This window comes from Oncorhynchus nerka, linkage group LG24, assembly GCF_034236695.1.
Source record: "Oncorhynchus nerka isolate Pitt River linkage group LG24, Oner_Uvic_2.0, whole genome shotgun sequence".
Taxonomy (NCBI): Eukaryota; Metazoa; Chordata; class Actinopteri; order Salmoniformes; family Salmonidae; genus Oncorhynchus; species Oncorhynchus nerka.
Genome location: NC_088419.1, coordinates 94692712 through 94708778, shown reverse-complemented (window position 1 = coordinate 94708778; position 16067 = coordinate 94692712). Strand labels below are relative to the sequence as shown.

General features: G+C 48.3%; 1 protein-coding gene across 1 annotated transcript in view; it reads right to left on the bottom strand.

The window, feature by feature from the left end:
* The window catches only part of ryk (receptor like tyrosine kinase), a 128669-nt gene that overhangs the window by 78678 nt on the left and 33924 nt on the right, over positions 1 to 16067 (bottom strand). Inside the window, exons 2-5 of the mRNA XM_065009349.1 lie at positions 13560 to 13681; positions 12676 to 12775; positions 7804 to 7935; positions 4431 to 4493 (exon numbers count right to left, since the gene is read on the bottom strand). Coding sequence (XP_064865421.1) covers positions 4431 to 4493; positions 7804 to 7935; positions 12676 to 12775; positions 13560 to 13681 — 417 coding nt within the window. The remainder of the gene's footprint in view (positions 1 to 4430; positions 4494 to 7803; positions 7936 to 12675; positions 12776 to 13559; positions 13682 to 16067) is intronic.

The following is a 16067-nucleotide window of genomic DNA, read 5'->3' as shown; positions in this document are numbered from 1 at the left end:
GGTGGAGCAGGATTAAAGGGAATGGGGCTGTTTTTCAGTGAAGGGAAATCTTAATGCTACAGTAAACAATGAGATTCTAGACAATTCCGTGCATCCAACCTTGTGACAACAGTTTGGGGAAGGACCTTTCCTGTTTCAGCATGACAATGTCCCATGCACGCCGACTGCAAGCCAGGTTTAATCCCCCAACATCAGTGCCCGACCTCACTAATGCTTTTGTGGCTGAATGGAAGCAAGTCCCCGCAGCAATGTTCCAACATCTAGTGGAAAGCCTTCCCAGAACAGTGGAGGCTGTTATAGCAGCAATGTTCCAACATCTAGTGGAAAGCCTTCCCAGAACAGTGGAGGCTGTTATAGCAGCAATGTTCCAACATCTAGTGGAAAGCCTTCCCAGAAGAGTGGAGGCTGTTATAGCAGCAATGTTCCAACATCTAGTGGAAAGCCTTCCCAGAACAGTGGAGGCTGTTATAGCAGCAAAGGGGGGAGGGGGGACCAACTCCATATTAATGCCCATGATTTTGGGATGAGATGTTCAGCGAGCAGGTGTCCACATACCTGCAGTCAACTTGTGCAATACGTTAGAAGATAAAGATGGCGTTCTTCATCTCACCTGCCACAGTGTTTCATTATGAAGCTTACCAGTACTCTCCCCAGTCACGTGATGTTTGTTTACAAGTACGCAACGACGAGAGACCGGAGCCGTGTGAGTCTCTCATTGTTGTGCAGCACGTGCCAGGTGATCTAGTTGCAGTACGGAATTCACAACTAAAATATTTACCAGCTAGATATCTTATAACTATTAAGTTAACTGTCCACAAAAACGCTCTGCAGTTGTGCATTTGGTTTGCTAATTTAGTAGCTCGTTAGCGATATAGCTAAGGTTCTTCCAAAATCAAGGTTGGGCTTGGTAACAGCAGAGAATCCCTTCCTGGATCAAGAGCCTTTCTGTATAATATTTGATTTGTGCAGCAAACTAGGAGTAGCATTTTTGAGTTGGGATATCTGTCCTGCAAATACTTCAGATCAAAGACAAAAACAACTAAAATCACAATGCACTCGTTAGCATTCTCTATGGGATTTTACATTTACTTGTTAGCATTGCTAACATTCAGATTACAATAGGCACAGTTGGGGTTTGAAAATAACGCCTCGTGTTCAGTGTCGGTATTATCAAATATCCCGGTATGGCACAAGGTCTGTATGAAGGCATGACAATCTGGATACTGTCCAAGTCTAATGGAGTCCTAAATAGCAACGCTTCTGACCCAAGCTGGTCTCAGTCACTCTTAGTCTAAGCTCATCTCGCTGTCTGAAAGCACTCCTCTCATCGCTGTGCCTTTTAAAAGCTTTTCTGAGATGCCTCAGGTCCAGGCCCACCCAAGCAGAAGAAGGCAAGTACCAAGTACTAAGTACCAGGACAGCTAATGGCTGCTGGTCACTGAGGCAGCAACAGCACACGGTTCACTATAATAGTCCTGAATAAACCCCATGGAGAGGTGACTGGAGAGAGAGGGGGGGTTGAGAGGGGGGAATCAGAGACTTTCAAAGGATAAAACCCATCTCCCTCTAGGTCTAGTATTATACTGCCTGGTTGCACTGCCTTGCTGAGGCAGAGGCTATAACAGAGATGACTGGAGAGGTGAACGAGGGGGGCGAGCCTTATTGAACTGCATGGCTGTATACATGGCGAGCCTTATTGAACTGCATGGCTGTATACATGGAGGAGAGCCTTATTGAACTGCATGGCTGTATACATGGAGAGCCTTATTGAACTGCATGGCTGTATACATGGAGAGCCTTATTGAACTGCATGGCTGTATACATGGAGAGCCTTATTGAACTGCATGGCTGAATACATGGAGGTGGAGGAGAGCCTTATTGAACTGCATGGCTGAATAGATGGAGAGCCTCATTGAACTGCATGGCTGAATACATGGAGGTGGAGGAGAGCCTTATTGAACTGCATGGCTGAATACATGGAGGTGGAGGAGAGACTTATTGAACTGCATGGCTGAATAGATGGAGAGCCTCATTGAACTGCATGGCTGAATACATGGAGGTGGAGGAGAGCCTCATTGAACTGCATGGCTGAATACATGGATAGATGATGGCTGTATAGATGGAGGTGGAGAGCCTTATTGAACTGCATGGCTGAATACATGGAGGTGGAGGAGAGCCTTATTGAACTGCATGGCTGAATAGATGGAGAGCCTCATTGAACTGCATGGCTGAATACATGGAGGTGGAGGAGAGCCTTATTGAACTGCATGGCTGAATAGATGGAGGCTCATTGAACTGCATGGCTGAATACATGGAGGTGGAGGAGAGCCTTATTGAACTGCATAGCTGTATACATGGAGAGCCTTATTGAACTGCATGGCTGAATACATGGAGGTGGAGGAGAGCCTTATTGAACTGCATGGCTGAATAGATGGAGAGCCTCATTGAACTGCATGGCTGAATACATGGAGGTGGAGGAGAGCCTCATTGAACTGCATGGCTGTATAGATGAGGTGGAGGAGAGCCTTATTGAACTGCATGGCTGAATAGATGGAGAGCCTCATTGAACTGCATGGCTGAATACATGGAGGTGGAGGAGAGCCTTATTGAACTGCATGGAGGTGGAGGAGAGCCTTATTGAACTGCATGGCTGTATACTTGGAGAGCCTTATTGAGCTGTATACATGGAGATCCTACAATTCATTCTGTGTTCCATTAAGCTCTGTGGTTGTATACTGCCACTTAGTTGGAGCCTATCCGCTGTAACATTCTAGTCTAGTTTAGGGGACAGGATATAGGATGTATGGCTATATGGAGCTGGTTTAGGGGACAGGATATAGGATGTATGGCTATATGGAGCTGGTTTAGGGGACAGGATATAGGATGTATGGCTATATGGAGCTGGTTTAGGGGACAGGATATAGGATGTATGGCTATACGGAGCTGGTTTAGGGAGACTGGTTTAGCTGGGGGACAGGATGTATGGCTATATGGAGCTGGTTTAGGGGACAGGATACAGAGCTGGTTTAGGGAACAGGATGTATGGCTATATGGAGCTGGTTTAGGGGACAGGATATAGGATGTATGGCTATATGGAGCTGGTTTAGAAGAGAGGATATATGGCTATACGGAGCTGGTTTAGGGGACAGGATATAGGATGTATGGCTATACGGAGCTGGTTTAGGGGACAGGATATAGGATGTATGGCTATACAGAGCTGGTTTAGGGAACAGGATGTATGGCTATATGGAGCTGGTTTAGGGGACAGGATATAGGATGTATGGCTATACGGAGCTGGTTTAGGGGACAGGATATAGGATGTATGGCTATACAGAGCTGGTTTAGGGAACAGGATGTATGGCTATATGGAGCTGGTTTAGGGGACAGGATATAGGATGTATGGCTATATGGAGCTGGTTTAGGGGACAGGATATACGGAGCTGGTTTAGGAGACAGGATATGGGATGTATGGCTATACGGAGCTGGTTTAGGGAACAGGATATACGGAGCTGGTTTAGGAGACAGGATATAGGATGTATGGCTATATGGAGCTGGTTTAGGGAACAGGATGTATGGCTATATGGAGCTGGTTTAGGGAACAGGATATACGGAGCTGGTTTAGGAGACAGGATATAGGATGTATGGCTATACGGAGCTGGTTTAGGGAACAGGATATACGGAGCTGGTTTAGGAGACAGGATATAGGATGTATGGCTATATGGAGCTGGTTTAGGGGACAGGATATAGGATGTATGGCTATACGGAGCTGGTTTAGGGGACAGGATGTATGGCTATATGGAGCTGGTTTAGGGGACAGGATATAGGATGTATGGCTATATGGAGCTGGTTTAGGAGACAGGATATAGGATGTATGGCTATACGGAGCTGGTTTAGGGAACAGGATGTATGGCTATACGGAGCTGGTTTAGGAGACAGGATATAGGATGTATGGCTAGACGGAGCTGGTTTAGGGAACAGGATGTATGGCTATATGGAGCTGGTTTAGAAGACAGGATATATGGCTATACAGAGCTGGTTTAGGGAACAGGATGTATGGCTATATGGAGCTGTATGGCTATATGGAGCTGGTTTAGGGGACAGGATATAGGATGTATGGCTATATGGAGCTGGTTTAGGGGACAGGATATAGGATGTATGGCTATATGGAGCTGGTTTAGAAGAGAGGATATATGGCTATACGGAGCTGGTTTAGGGGACAGGATATAGGATGTATGGCTATACGGAGCTGGTTTAGGGGACAGGATGTATGGCTATATGGAGCTGTATGGCTATACAGAGCTGGTTTAGGGGACAGGATATAGGATGTATGGCTATACGGAGCTGGTTTAGGGGACAGGATATAGGATGTATGGCTATACGGAGCTGGTTTAGGGGACAGGATGTATGGCTATATGGATTGGCCTACTTACTCTCTGGCCTCTGAATGGTCTTGTTGTTGGAGACCGGTGTAATCTTCGGATCAGAATCAATTCCTGTTAGAGACACACAGAGGAGGAAGAAGGATTTAGAGCAGGAAGCAAAATGAAGATCAGTAGCGGAACATTAAGGGGATTGGTAGACTGATGTATACAAGGCTGGAGCCACACAGATTTCACAAACTAAGCATTTACCAAGATGTGATACAACTTAGAAATAGCCAGCTGCTTAACAGTCCTGGACAGACGCCATTTTTACAACACAGTATATGAGGCAAAGAGAGGCACAAAAACACTACCCTCAGGTGGCCGATTTGACTGGTGTTTAAAATAAGCCGTAGCGGGCATAGAGTTATTGTCCGTTTCCTCTCAGCAAGCATATGACAAGCAGGGTGTGTGTGTGTGTGTGTGTGTAATTATCTAGTGTGGTTGAAAATAGCAGCAGCAGAACTTAAGACAAACACCTTTCCATCAACATAACGCTTTCAGAAAGTACTGAAACCCCTGGACTTTTTCCACATTTTGTTACATTAAAGCCTTATTCTAAAACGGATTAAATAAAATAAAAAAATCCTCAGAAATCTACACACAATACGCCATAATGACATCACAATACTCCATAATGACATCACAATACTCCATAATGACATCACAATACGCCATAATGACATCACAATACCCCATAATGACATCACAATACTCCATAATGACATCACAATACCCCATAATGACAAAGTGAAAACCGGTTTAGACGTTTTAGCAAATGTATTATATATAAATCAGAAATACCTGATTTACATAAGTATTCAGACCCTTTGCTATGAGACTCTAAATTGAGCTCAGTTGCATCCTGTTTCCATCTATCATTGGTTCTACAACTTGATTGGAGTCCACCTTTGGTAAATTCAACTGATTGAACAGGATTTGCAAAGGCACACACCTGTCTATATAAGGTCCCACAGTTGACAGTGCATGTCAGAGCAAAAACCAAGCCATGAGGTCGAAGGAATTGTCCATAGAGCTCTGAGACAGGATTGTGTCGAGGCACAGATTTGGGGAAGGGTACCAAAACATGTCTGCAGCATTGAAGTTCCCCAAGAACACAGTGGCCTCCATCATTCTTAAATATAAGAAGTTTGGAACCACCAAGACTCTTCCTAGAGCTGGCCGCCCAGGAGAACTGAGCAATCGGGGGAGAAGGGCCTTGGTCAGGGAGGTGACCAGAGTTCCTCTGTGGAGATGGGAGAACATTACAGAAGAACAACCATCTCTGCAGCACTCCACCAATCAGGCCTTCATGGTAGAGTGGCCAGACGGAAGCCACTCCTCAGTAAAAGGCACATGACAGCCTTTTAAACAGGATTCTCTGGTCTGATGAAACCAAGACTGAACTCTTTGGCCTGAATGCCAAGCATTATATCTGGAGGAAACCTGGCACCATCCCTACGGTGAAGCACGGTGGTGGCATCAACAAGCCGTGGGGATGTTTTTCAGCGGCAGGGACTGGGAGACTAGTCAGGATAGAGGGAAAGATAAGATGAGTACAGAGAGATACTTGACGGCAGAGTTCCTCTGTTCAGTGTCTGTTCTTTTGCCCATCTTAATCTTTTCTTCTTATTGGCCAGTTTGAGATATGGATTTTTCTTTGTTGAACTCTGCCTAGAAGGCCAACATCCCGGAGTCGCCTCTTCACTGTTGACGTTGAGACTGGTGTTTGCTGGTACTATTTAATGAAGCTGCCAGTTGAGGACTTGTGAGGTGTCTGTTTCTCAAACTAGACACTAATGTACTTGTCCTCTTGCTCAGTTGTGCACCGGGGCCTAACACTCTTTCTATTCTGGTTAAAGCCCGTTTGTGCTGTTCTGTGAAGGGAGTAGTACACAGCGCTGTTCTGTGAAGGGAGTAGTACACAGCGCTGTTCGGTGAAGGGAGTAGTAGATGGCATTGTACGAGATCTTCAGTTTCTTGGCAATTTCTCACATGGAATAGCCTTCATTTCTCAGAACAAGAATAGACTGACGAGTTTCAGAAGACAGTTGATTGTTTCTGGCTATTTTGAGCCTGTAATCGAACCCACAAATGCTGATGCTCCAGATACTCAACTAGTCTAAAGGACAGTTTTATTGCTTCTTTAATCAACACAACAGTTTTCAGCTGTGCTAACATCATTGCAGCACGGGCTGCTACTATGACTAGGATTATCATCAACTAGCACGGGATGCTACTATGACTAGGATTATCATCAACTAGCACGGGATGCTAATATGACTAGGATTATCATCAACTAGCACGGGATGCTAATATGACTAGGATTATCATCAACTAGCACGGGATGCTACTATGACTAGGATTATCATCAACTAGCACGGGATGCTACTATGACTAGGATTATCATCAACTAGCACGGTATGCTACTATGACTAGGATTATCATCAACTAGCACGGGATGCTAATATGACTAGGATTATCATCAACTAGCACGGGATGCTAATATGACTAGGATTATCATCAACTAGCACGGGATGCTAATATGACTAGGATTATCATCAACTAGCACGGGATGCTAATATGACTAGGATTATCATCAACTAGCACGGGATGCTACTATGACTAGGATTATCATCAACTAGCACGGAATGCTAATATGACTAGGATTATCATCAACTAGCACGGAATGCTAATATGACTAGGATTATCATCAACTAGCACGGGATGCTAATATGACTAGGATTATCATCAACTAGCACGGTATGCTACTATGACTAGGATTATCAACTAGCACGGTATGCTACTATGACTAGGATTATCATCAACTAGCACGGGATGCTACTATGACTAGGATTATCATCAACTAGCACGGTATGCTACTATGACTAGGATTATCATCAACTAGCACGGGATGCTAGACCGTGTTCCAGCATCGCCACAGACAGGCGGTGTTCCAGCATCGCCACAGACAGGCGGTGTTCCAGCATCGCCACAGACAGGCGGTGTTCCAGCATCGCCACAGACAGGCGGTGTTCCAGCATCGCCACAGACAGGCGGTGTTCCAGCATCGCCACAGACAGGCGGTGTTCCAGCATCATCACAGACACAGACGGTGTTCCAGCATCATCACAGACACAGACGGTGTTACAGAATCAGAGGGAGAGCACGTTGGAGGGGGGAGATGGAGACAGTTTCAACAATTGTTGATAATAATTATTAATTTACACTACTGTTATTGTGTATATATTTACCTAAAAAAATACAATAGTATTAATTAATTTGAACAATTACAACTTATTTTATTCACGGTCTTCACTCATAGTCATCGATGACACGGTTATACTGTTCCGGCCCTGACTGACAGGAAGAGGAGTCTTACGTTTGTAACACATTTTCCTCCTCTTGAAGTTGAGGACTGTGAAGTTGTTCGAGTGGCTGGTGAGGTTGAGCTGTACCGTCAGGACCGCCTCTCCATCTACCTTCCCTGAGCAGAACATGTCCACTCTGAACACTACACACACAGAGAGAGAAACACAGATTGACAGAGAGAGAGCCAACACAGCGACAGACATAGAGAGATTACACTGGGTTCCCCTGTGTTCCTTCTAGTTCAGGGGTCGGTCTAGTCACCCTACTACTGCAGGCTTTATTGGGTACCCTACTGCTGCAGGCTTTATTAGGTACCCTACTGCTACAGGCTTTATTAGGTACCCTACTGCTGCAGGCTTTATTAGGTACCCTACTGCTGCAGGCTTTATTAGGTACCCTACTGCTGCAGGCTTTATTAGGTACCCTACCCTACTGCTGCAGGCTTTATTAGGTACCCTACCCTACTGCTGCAGGCTTTATTAGGTACCCTACCCTACTGCTGCAGGCTTTATTAGGTACCCTACTACTGCAGGCTTTATTAGGTACCCTACTGCTGCAGGCTTTATTAGGTACCCTACTGCTGCAGGCTTTATTAGGTACCCTACTGCTGCAGGCTTCATTAGATACCCTACTGCTGCAGGCTTCATTAGGTACCCTACTGCAGGCTTCATTAGGTACCCTACTGCAGGCTTCATTAGGTACCCTACTGCAGGCTTCATTAGGTACCCTACTGCAGGCTTCATTAGGTACCCTACTGCAGGCTTTATTAGGTACCCTAGTGCTGCAGGCTTTATTAGGTACCCTAGTGCTGCAGGCTTTATTAGGTACCCTAGTGCTGCAGGCTTTATTAGGGACCCTACTGCAGGCTTCATTAGGGACCCTACTGCAGGCTTTATTAGGGACCCTACTGCAGGCTTCATTAGGGACCCTACTGCAGGCTTCATTAGGTACCCTAGTGCTGCAGGCTTCATTAGGTACCCTAGTGCTGCAGGCTTCATTAGGGACCCTACTGCTGCAGGCTTCATTAGGGACCCTACTGCAGGCTTCATTAGGGACCCTACTGCAGGCTTCATTAGGGACCCTACTGCAGGCTTCATTAGGGACCCTACTGCAGGCTTCATTAGGGACCCTACTGCAGGCTTCATTAGGGACCCTACTGCAGGCTTCATTAGGGACCCTACTGCAGGCTTCATTAGTGACCCTACTGCAGGCTTCATTAGTGACCCTACTGCAGGCTTCATTAGTGACCCTACTGCAGGCTTCATTAGTGACCCTACTGCAGGCTTCATTAGTGACCCTACTGCAGGCTTCATTAGGTACCCTACTGCGGGCTTCATTAGGTACCCTACTGCTGCAGGCTTCATTAGGGACCCTACTGCTGCAGGCTTCATTAGGTACCCTACTGCTGCAGGCTTCATTAGGTACCCTACTGCTGCAGGCTTCATTAGGTACCCTACTGCTGCAGGCTTCATTAGGTACCCTACTGCTGCAGGCTTCATTAGGTACCCTACTGCTGCAGGCTTCATTAGGTACCCTACTGCTGCAGGCTTCATTAGGTACCCTAGTGCTGCAGGCTTCATTAGGTACCCTAGTGCTGCAGGCTTCATTAGGTACCCTAGTGCTGCAGGCTTCATTAGGTACCCTAGTGCTGCAGGCTTCATTAGGTACCCTAGTGCTGCAGGCTTCATTAGGTACCCTAGTGCTGCAGGCTTCATTAGGTACCCTAGTGCTGCAGGCTTCATTAGGTACCCTACTGCAGGCTTCATTAGGTACCCTACTGCAGGCTTCATTAGGTACCCTACTGCAGGCTTCATTAGGTACCCTACTGCAGGCTTCATTAGGGACCCAACTAGCACGGGATGCTATTAGGGACCCAACTAGCACGGGATGCTATTAGGGACCCAACTAGCACGGGATGCTATTAGGGACCCAACTAGCACGGGATGCTATTAGGGACCCAACTAGGGGACCCAACTAGGCACACGGGATGCTATTAGGATGCTATTAGGGACCCAACTAGCACGGGATGCTATTAGGGACCCAACTAGCACGGGATGCTATTAGGGACCCAACTAGCACGGATGCTATTAGGGACCCAACTAGCACGGGATGCTATTAGGGACCCAACTAGGCACGGGATGCTATTAGGGACCCAACTAGCACGGGATGCTATTAGGGACCCAACTAGCACGGGATGCTATTAGGGACCCAACTAGCACGGGATGCTATTAGGGACCCAACTAGCACGGGATGCTATTAGGGACCCAACTAGCACGGGATGCTATTAGGGACCCAACTAGCACGGGATGCTATTAGGGACCCAACTAGCACGGGATGCTATTAGGGACCCAACTAGCACGGGATGCTATTAGGACCCAACTAGCACGGGATGCTAGGGACCCAATAGCACGGGATGGACCCAACTAGCACGGGATGCTATTAGGGACCCAACTAGCACGGATGCTATTTAGCACGGGATGGGACCCAACTAGCACGGCATGCTATTAGGGACCCAACTAGCACGGGATGCTATTAGGGACCCAACTAGCACGGGATGCTATTAGGGACCCAACTAGCACGGATGGGATGCGGGATATTAGGGACCCAACTAGCACGGCATGCTATTAGGGACCCAACTAGCACGGGATGCTATTAGGGACCCAACTAGCACGCACGGGATGCTATTAGGGACCCAACTATTAGGGACCCAACTAGCACGGCATGCTATTAGGGACCCAACTAGCACGGGATGCTATTAGGGACCCAACTAGCACGGGATGCTATTAGGGACCCAACTAGCACGGGATGCTATTAGGGACCCAACTAGCACGGGATGCTATTAGGGACCCAACACGGGATGCTATTAGGGACCCAACTAGCACGGGATGCTATTAGGGACCCAACTAGCACGGGATGCTATTAGGGACCCAATGCTATTAGGGCAACTAGCACGGGATGCTATTAGGACCCAACTAGCACGGGATGCTATTAGGGATGCACGGGATGCTAGGGACCCAACTATTAGGGACCCAACTAGCACGGGATGCTATTAGGGACCCAACTAGCACGGCATGCTATTAGGGACCCAACTAGCACGGGATGCTATTAGGGACCCAATGCTAGGGCACGGATGCTATTAGGGACCCAACTAGCACGGGATGCTATTAGGGACCCAACTAGCACGGCATGCTATTAGGGACCCAACTAGCACGGGATATTAGGGACCCAACTAGCACGGGATAGGGACCCAACTAGCACGGGATGCTATTAGGGACCCAACTAGCACGGGATGCTATTAGGGACCCAACTAGCACGGGATTAGGGACCCAACTAGCACGGGATGCTATTAGGGACCCAACTAGCACGGGATGCTATTAGGGACCCAACTAGCACTATTAGGGGATGCTATTAGGGACCCAACCAACTAGCACGGGATGCTATTAGGGACCCAACAGCACGGGATGCTATTAGGGACCCAACTAGCACGGGATGCTATTAGGGACCCAACTAGCACGGCATGCTATTAGGGACCCAACTAGCACGGGATGCTATTAGGGACCCAACTAGGGCACGGGATGCTATTAGGGACCCAACTAGCACGGGATGCTATTAGGGACCCAACTAGCAGCACGGGATGCTATTAGGGACCCAACTAGCACGGGATGCTATTAGGGACCCAACTAGCACGGCATGCTATTAGGGATGCTATTAGGGACCCAACTAGCACGGGATGCTATTAGGGACCCAACTAGCACGGGATGCTATTAGGGACCCAACTAGCACGGGATGCTATTAGGGACCCAACTAGCACGGGATGCTATTAGGGACCCAACTAGCACGGGATGCTATTAGGGACCCAACTAGCACGGGGACCCAACTAGCACGGGATGCTATTAGGGACCCAACTAGCACGGGATGCTATTAGCACGGATGGGACCCAACTAGCAATGCTATTAGGGACCCAACTAGCACGGGATGCTATTAGGGACCCAACTAGCACGGGATGCTATTAGGGACCCAACTAGCACGGCATGCTATTAGGGACCCAACTAGCACGGCATGCTATTAGGGACCCAACTAGCACGGGATGCTATTAGGGACCCAACTAGCACGGCATGCTATTAGGGACCCAACTAGCACGGGATGCTATTAGGGACCCAACTAGCACGGGATGCTATTAGGGACCCAACTAGCACGGGATGCTATTAGGGACCCAACTAGCACGGGATGCTATTAGGGACCCAACTAGCACGGGATGCTATTAGGGACCCAACTAGCACGGCATGCTATTAGGGACCCAACTAGCACGGCATGCTATTAGGGACCCAACTAGCACGGGATGCTATTAGGGACCCAACTAGCACGGCATGCTATTAGGGACCCAACTAGCACGGCATGCTATTAGGGACCCAACTAGCACGGCATGCTATTAGGGACCCAACTAGCACGGCATGCTATTAGGGACCCAACTAGCACGGCATGCTATTAGGGACCCAACTAGCACGGGATGCTATTAGGGACCCAACTAGCACGGGATGCTATTAGGGACCCAACTAGCACGGGATGCTATTAGGGACCCAACTAGCACATGCTATTAGGGGCATGCTATTAGGGACCCAACTAGCACGGCATGCTATTAGGGACCCAACTAGCACGGGATGCTATTAGGGACCCAACTAGCACGGGATGCTATTAGGGACCCAACTAGCACGGGATGCTATTAGGGACCCAACTAGCACGGGATGCTATTAGGGACCCAAAAGATAATTGATCAAATACATTTCGTGACTCTGAATATTAATACATACTTTTAAAATACAGAAGATAATTATAATGTTCATAATACCAGTGGAGGATGGGAAGTGATGATTGGTTGACAGACCTGAGGCTGTGCGAGGCACCTCCCCCTGGGCAGAGATGTTGCTCTGTGGTTGGTTCATAGCTGCAGGTTTGTCTACATGGAAACCCATCCTGTAATCAACCTGTAGGAGAGGGGCGGAAAGAAGGATGAGTGACCGGCCGTCCGACCGACCGACAGACAGAGTGACCGGCCGACCGACCGACCGACCGAGTGAGAGGCCGGCCGGCCGACAGAGTGAGAGGCCGACCGACCGACAGAGTGAGAGGCCGACCGACCGACAGAGTGAGAGGCCGACCGACCGACAGAGTGAGAGGCCGACCGACCGACAGAGTGAGAGGCCGACCGACCGACAGAGTGAGAGGCCGACCGACCGACAGAGTGAGAGGCCGACCGACCGACAGAGTGAGAGGCCGACCGACCGACAGAGTGAGAGGCCGACCGACCGACAGAGTGAGAGGCCGACCGACCGACAGAGTGAGAGGCCGACCGACCGACAGAGTGAGAGGCCGACCGACCGACAGAGTGAGAGGCCGACCGACCGACAGAGTGAGAGGCCGACCGACCGACAGAGTGAGAGGCCGACCGACCGACAGAGGTGAGAGGCCGACCGACCGACAGAGTGAGAGGCGACGACCGACCGACAGAGTGAGAGGCCGACCGACCGACAGAGTGAGAGGCCGACCGACCGACAGAGTGAGAGGCCGACCGACCGACAGAGTGAGAGGCCGACCGACCGACAGAGTGAGAGGCCGACCGACCGACAGAGTGAGAGGCCGGCCGACCGACAGAGTGAGAGGCCGGCCGACCGACAGAGTGAGAGGCCGGCCGACCGACAGAGTGAGAGGCCGGCCGACCGACAGATTGAGAGGCCGGCCGACCGAGTGAGAGAGAGACCGAGCCTGTACCTTATCCTTGGAGCGCCAGGTGAAGTGCAGGCTGTTGGTCTCGCTGGGTACAGGCAGGATGAAGGAGAGCGCATAGTGGTTTACCACGTCATCCCTCACGTAGTACAGCTCTGCATCTAGACCTACAACACACACACGCACGCACACACACACACACGGTTAGTGCAACAAACACCTGAAAGAATGAGAAAAACACGGATGGGCATTTGAATTAATTTCACTATTTGAATAATTCATTGAAAAAAATATGGGAAATCTGGATAGTGGAAACATGTGTTTTTATTTTACACACAAGACCCCAGACAAATGTTTACTGCACAGGCTGTGGGAGAGATGTTGTCTACAGCAGGGTGGGGATGGACAGGGGCCAGTGGTGTGTGAGACTAGGGAGAGATGTTGTCTACAGCAGGGTGGGGATGGACAGGGGCCAGTGGTGTGTGAGACTAGGGAGAGATGTTGTCTACAGCAGGGTGGGGATGGACAGGGGCCAGTGGTGTGTGAGACTAGGGAGAGATGTCTACAGCAGGGTGGGGATGGACAGGGGCCAGTGGTGTGTGAGACTAGGGAGAGATGTCTACAGCAGGGTGGGGATGGACAGGGGCCAGTGGTGTGTGAGACTAGGGAGAGATGCTGTCTACAGCAGGACAGGGGCCAGTGGTGTGTGAGACTAGGGAGAGATGCTGTCTACAGCAGGACAGGGGCCAGTGGTGTGAGAGACTAGGGAGAGAGAAAAAGTTGCCAGACTCGTACTATCGTACAATCTTGTTATCCATCATTCCATCTGGCAGTGCTTCCGTTGTATCAAATCTATGTAAAGAATCTAGCTGAAACAGACAGATGTTGCCGAGCTACCTAACCAACTGAAGCGATGTTGCCGCGCTACCTAACCAACTGAAGCGATGTTGCCGAGCTACCTAACCAACTGAAGCGATGTTGCCGAGCTACCTAACCAACTGAAGCGATGTTGCCGAGCTACCTAACCAACTGAAGCGATGTTGCCGCGCTACCTAACCAACTGAAGCGATGTTGCCGAGCTACCTAACCAACTGAAGCGATGTTGCAGAGCTACCTAACCAACTGAAGCGATGTTGCCGAGCTACCTAACCAACTGAAGCGATGTTGCCGCGCTACCTAACCAACTGAAGCGATGTTGCAGAGCTACCTAACCAACTGAAGCGATGTTGCCGCGCTACCTAACCAACTGAAGCGATGTTGCCGCGCTACCTAACCAACTGAAGCGATGTTGCCGAGCTACCTAACCAACTGAAGCGATGTTGCCGCGCTACCTAACCAACTGAAGCGATGTTGCCGAGCTACCTAACCAACTGAAGCGATGTTGCCGCGCTACCTAACCAACTGAAGCGATGTTGCAGAGCTACCTAACCAACTGAAGCGATGTTGCAGAGCTACCTAACCAACTGAAGCGATGTTGCCACGCTACCTAACCAACTGAAGCGATGTTGCCACGCTACCTAACCAACTGAAGCGATGTTGCCGAGCTACCTAACCAACTGAAGCGATGTTGCCGCGCTCCTCGTCCTGGTCTACAACAACTTAGTTCAGATTAAAACAGCCTACCTGAGGGTTGCTGGTTGTAGCCTACTCCTCATTTAGCTAAATTAATTTGGACATTTTAATTCATTTTGCATTGATTACAGATCTCCCACTTCGAGCAGTGATTTATACACACTAGATGGCTGACAGGGGGTGCTGTTTTGAAGCCACCGCGCCTCCATCTTGGTACTCTCCTCCAATTCTAAAATAAAATATTTTTGGAAGCTATATTCATTTATTAAATGTCTACATTTGTTTTACTACATGTATTCTATTACAGACACCTTAATGCTTTTAAATTAAAATTGTGCTAAACATAAAAAATGTAGACAAAAACATTTCCTTAGAGTATACATTTCTTTGAAAGTACTAATGTTACTGTCCCTACTGAAAAATACAGTGCCACCAGAAAGCATTCATAACCCAGGACTTATTCCACATGTGTTACAGCCTGAATTCAATATGGATGGAATTCATTTCCTTCCCTCTGGCCCATCTACACACAATACCCCATAATGACAAAGTGAAAACATGTTTAGAAACTTTTGTCCAATATTTTTAAAATAAAATATCTAAATTTACATAAGTATTCACACCCCTGAGTCAATACTTGTTAGCTGTTATCACCACCAAAGGTGATTTCTAACAGAGTCTTCCTGGGTAAATCTAAGAGCTTTGCACACTTGGATTATACAATATTTCCACAAATTCTTATGAAAGTTCTTCAAGCTTTGTCAAGTTGATCATTGCTAGTCAGCCATTTTACTATCTCATAGATTTTACCGATGACAAGCATACTCATAACATGATGCAGCCACCACCACGGTTGACAATATGAAGAGTGGTACCCTTCCTCTCCGGCAACTGAGTTAGGAAGGACTCCTGTATGTTTGTAGTGACTGGATGTATTGATACACCATCCAAAGCTGGGTTTAACATTAGGAAAATGTGGCG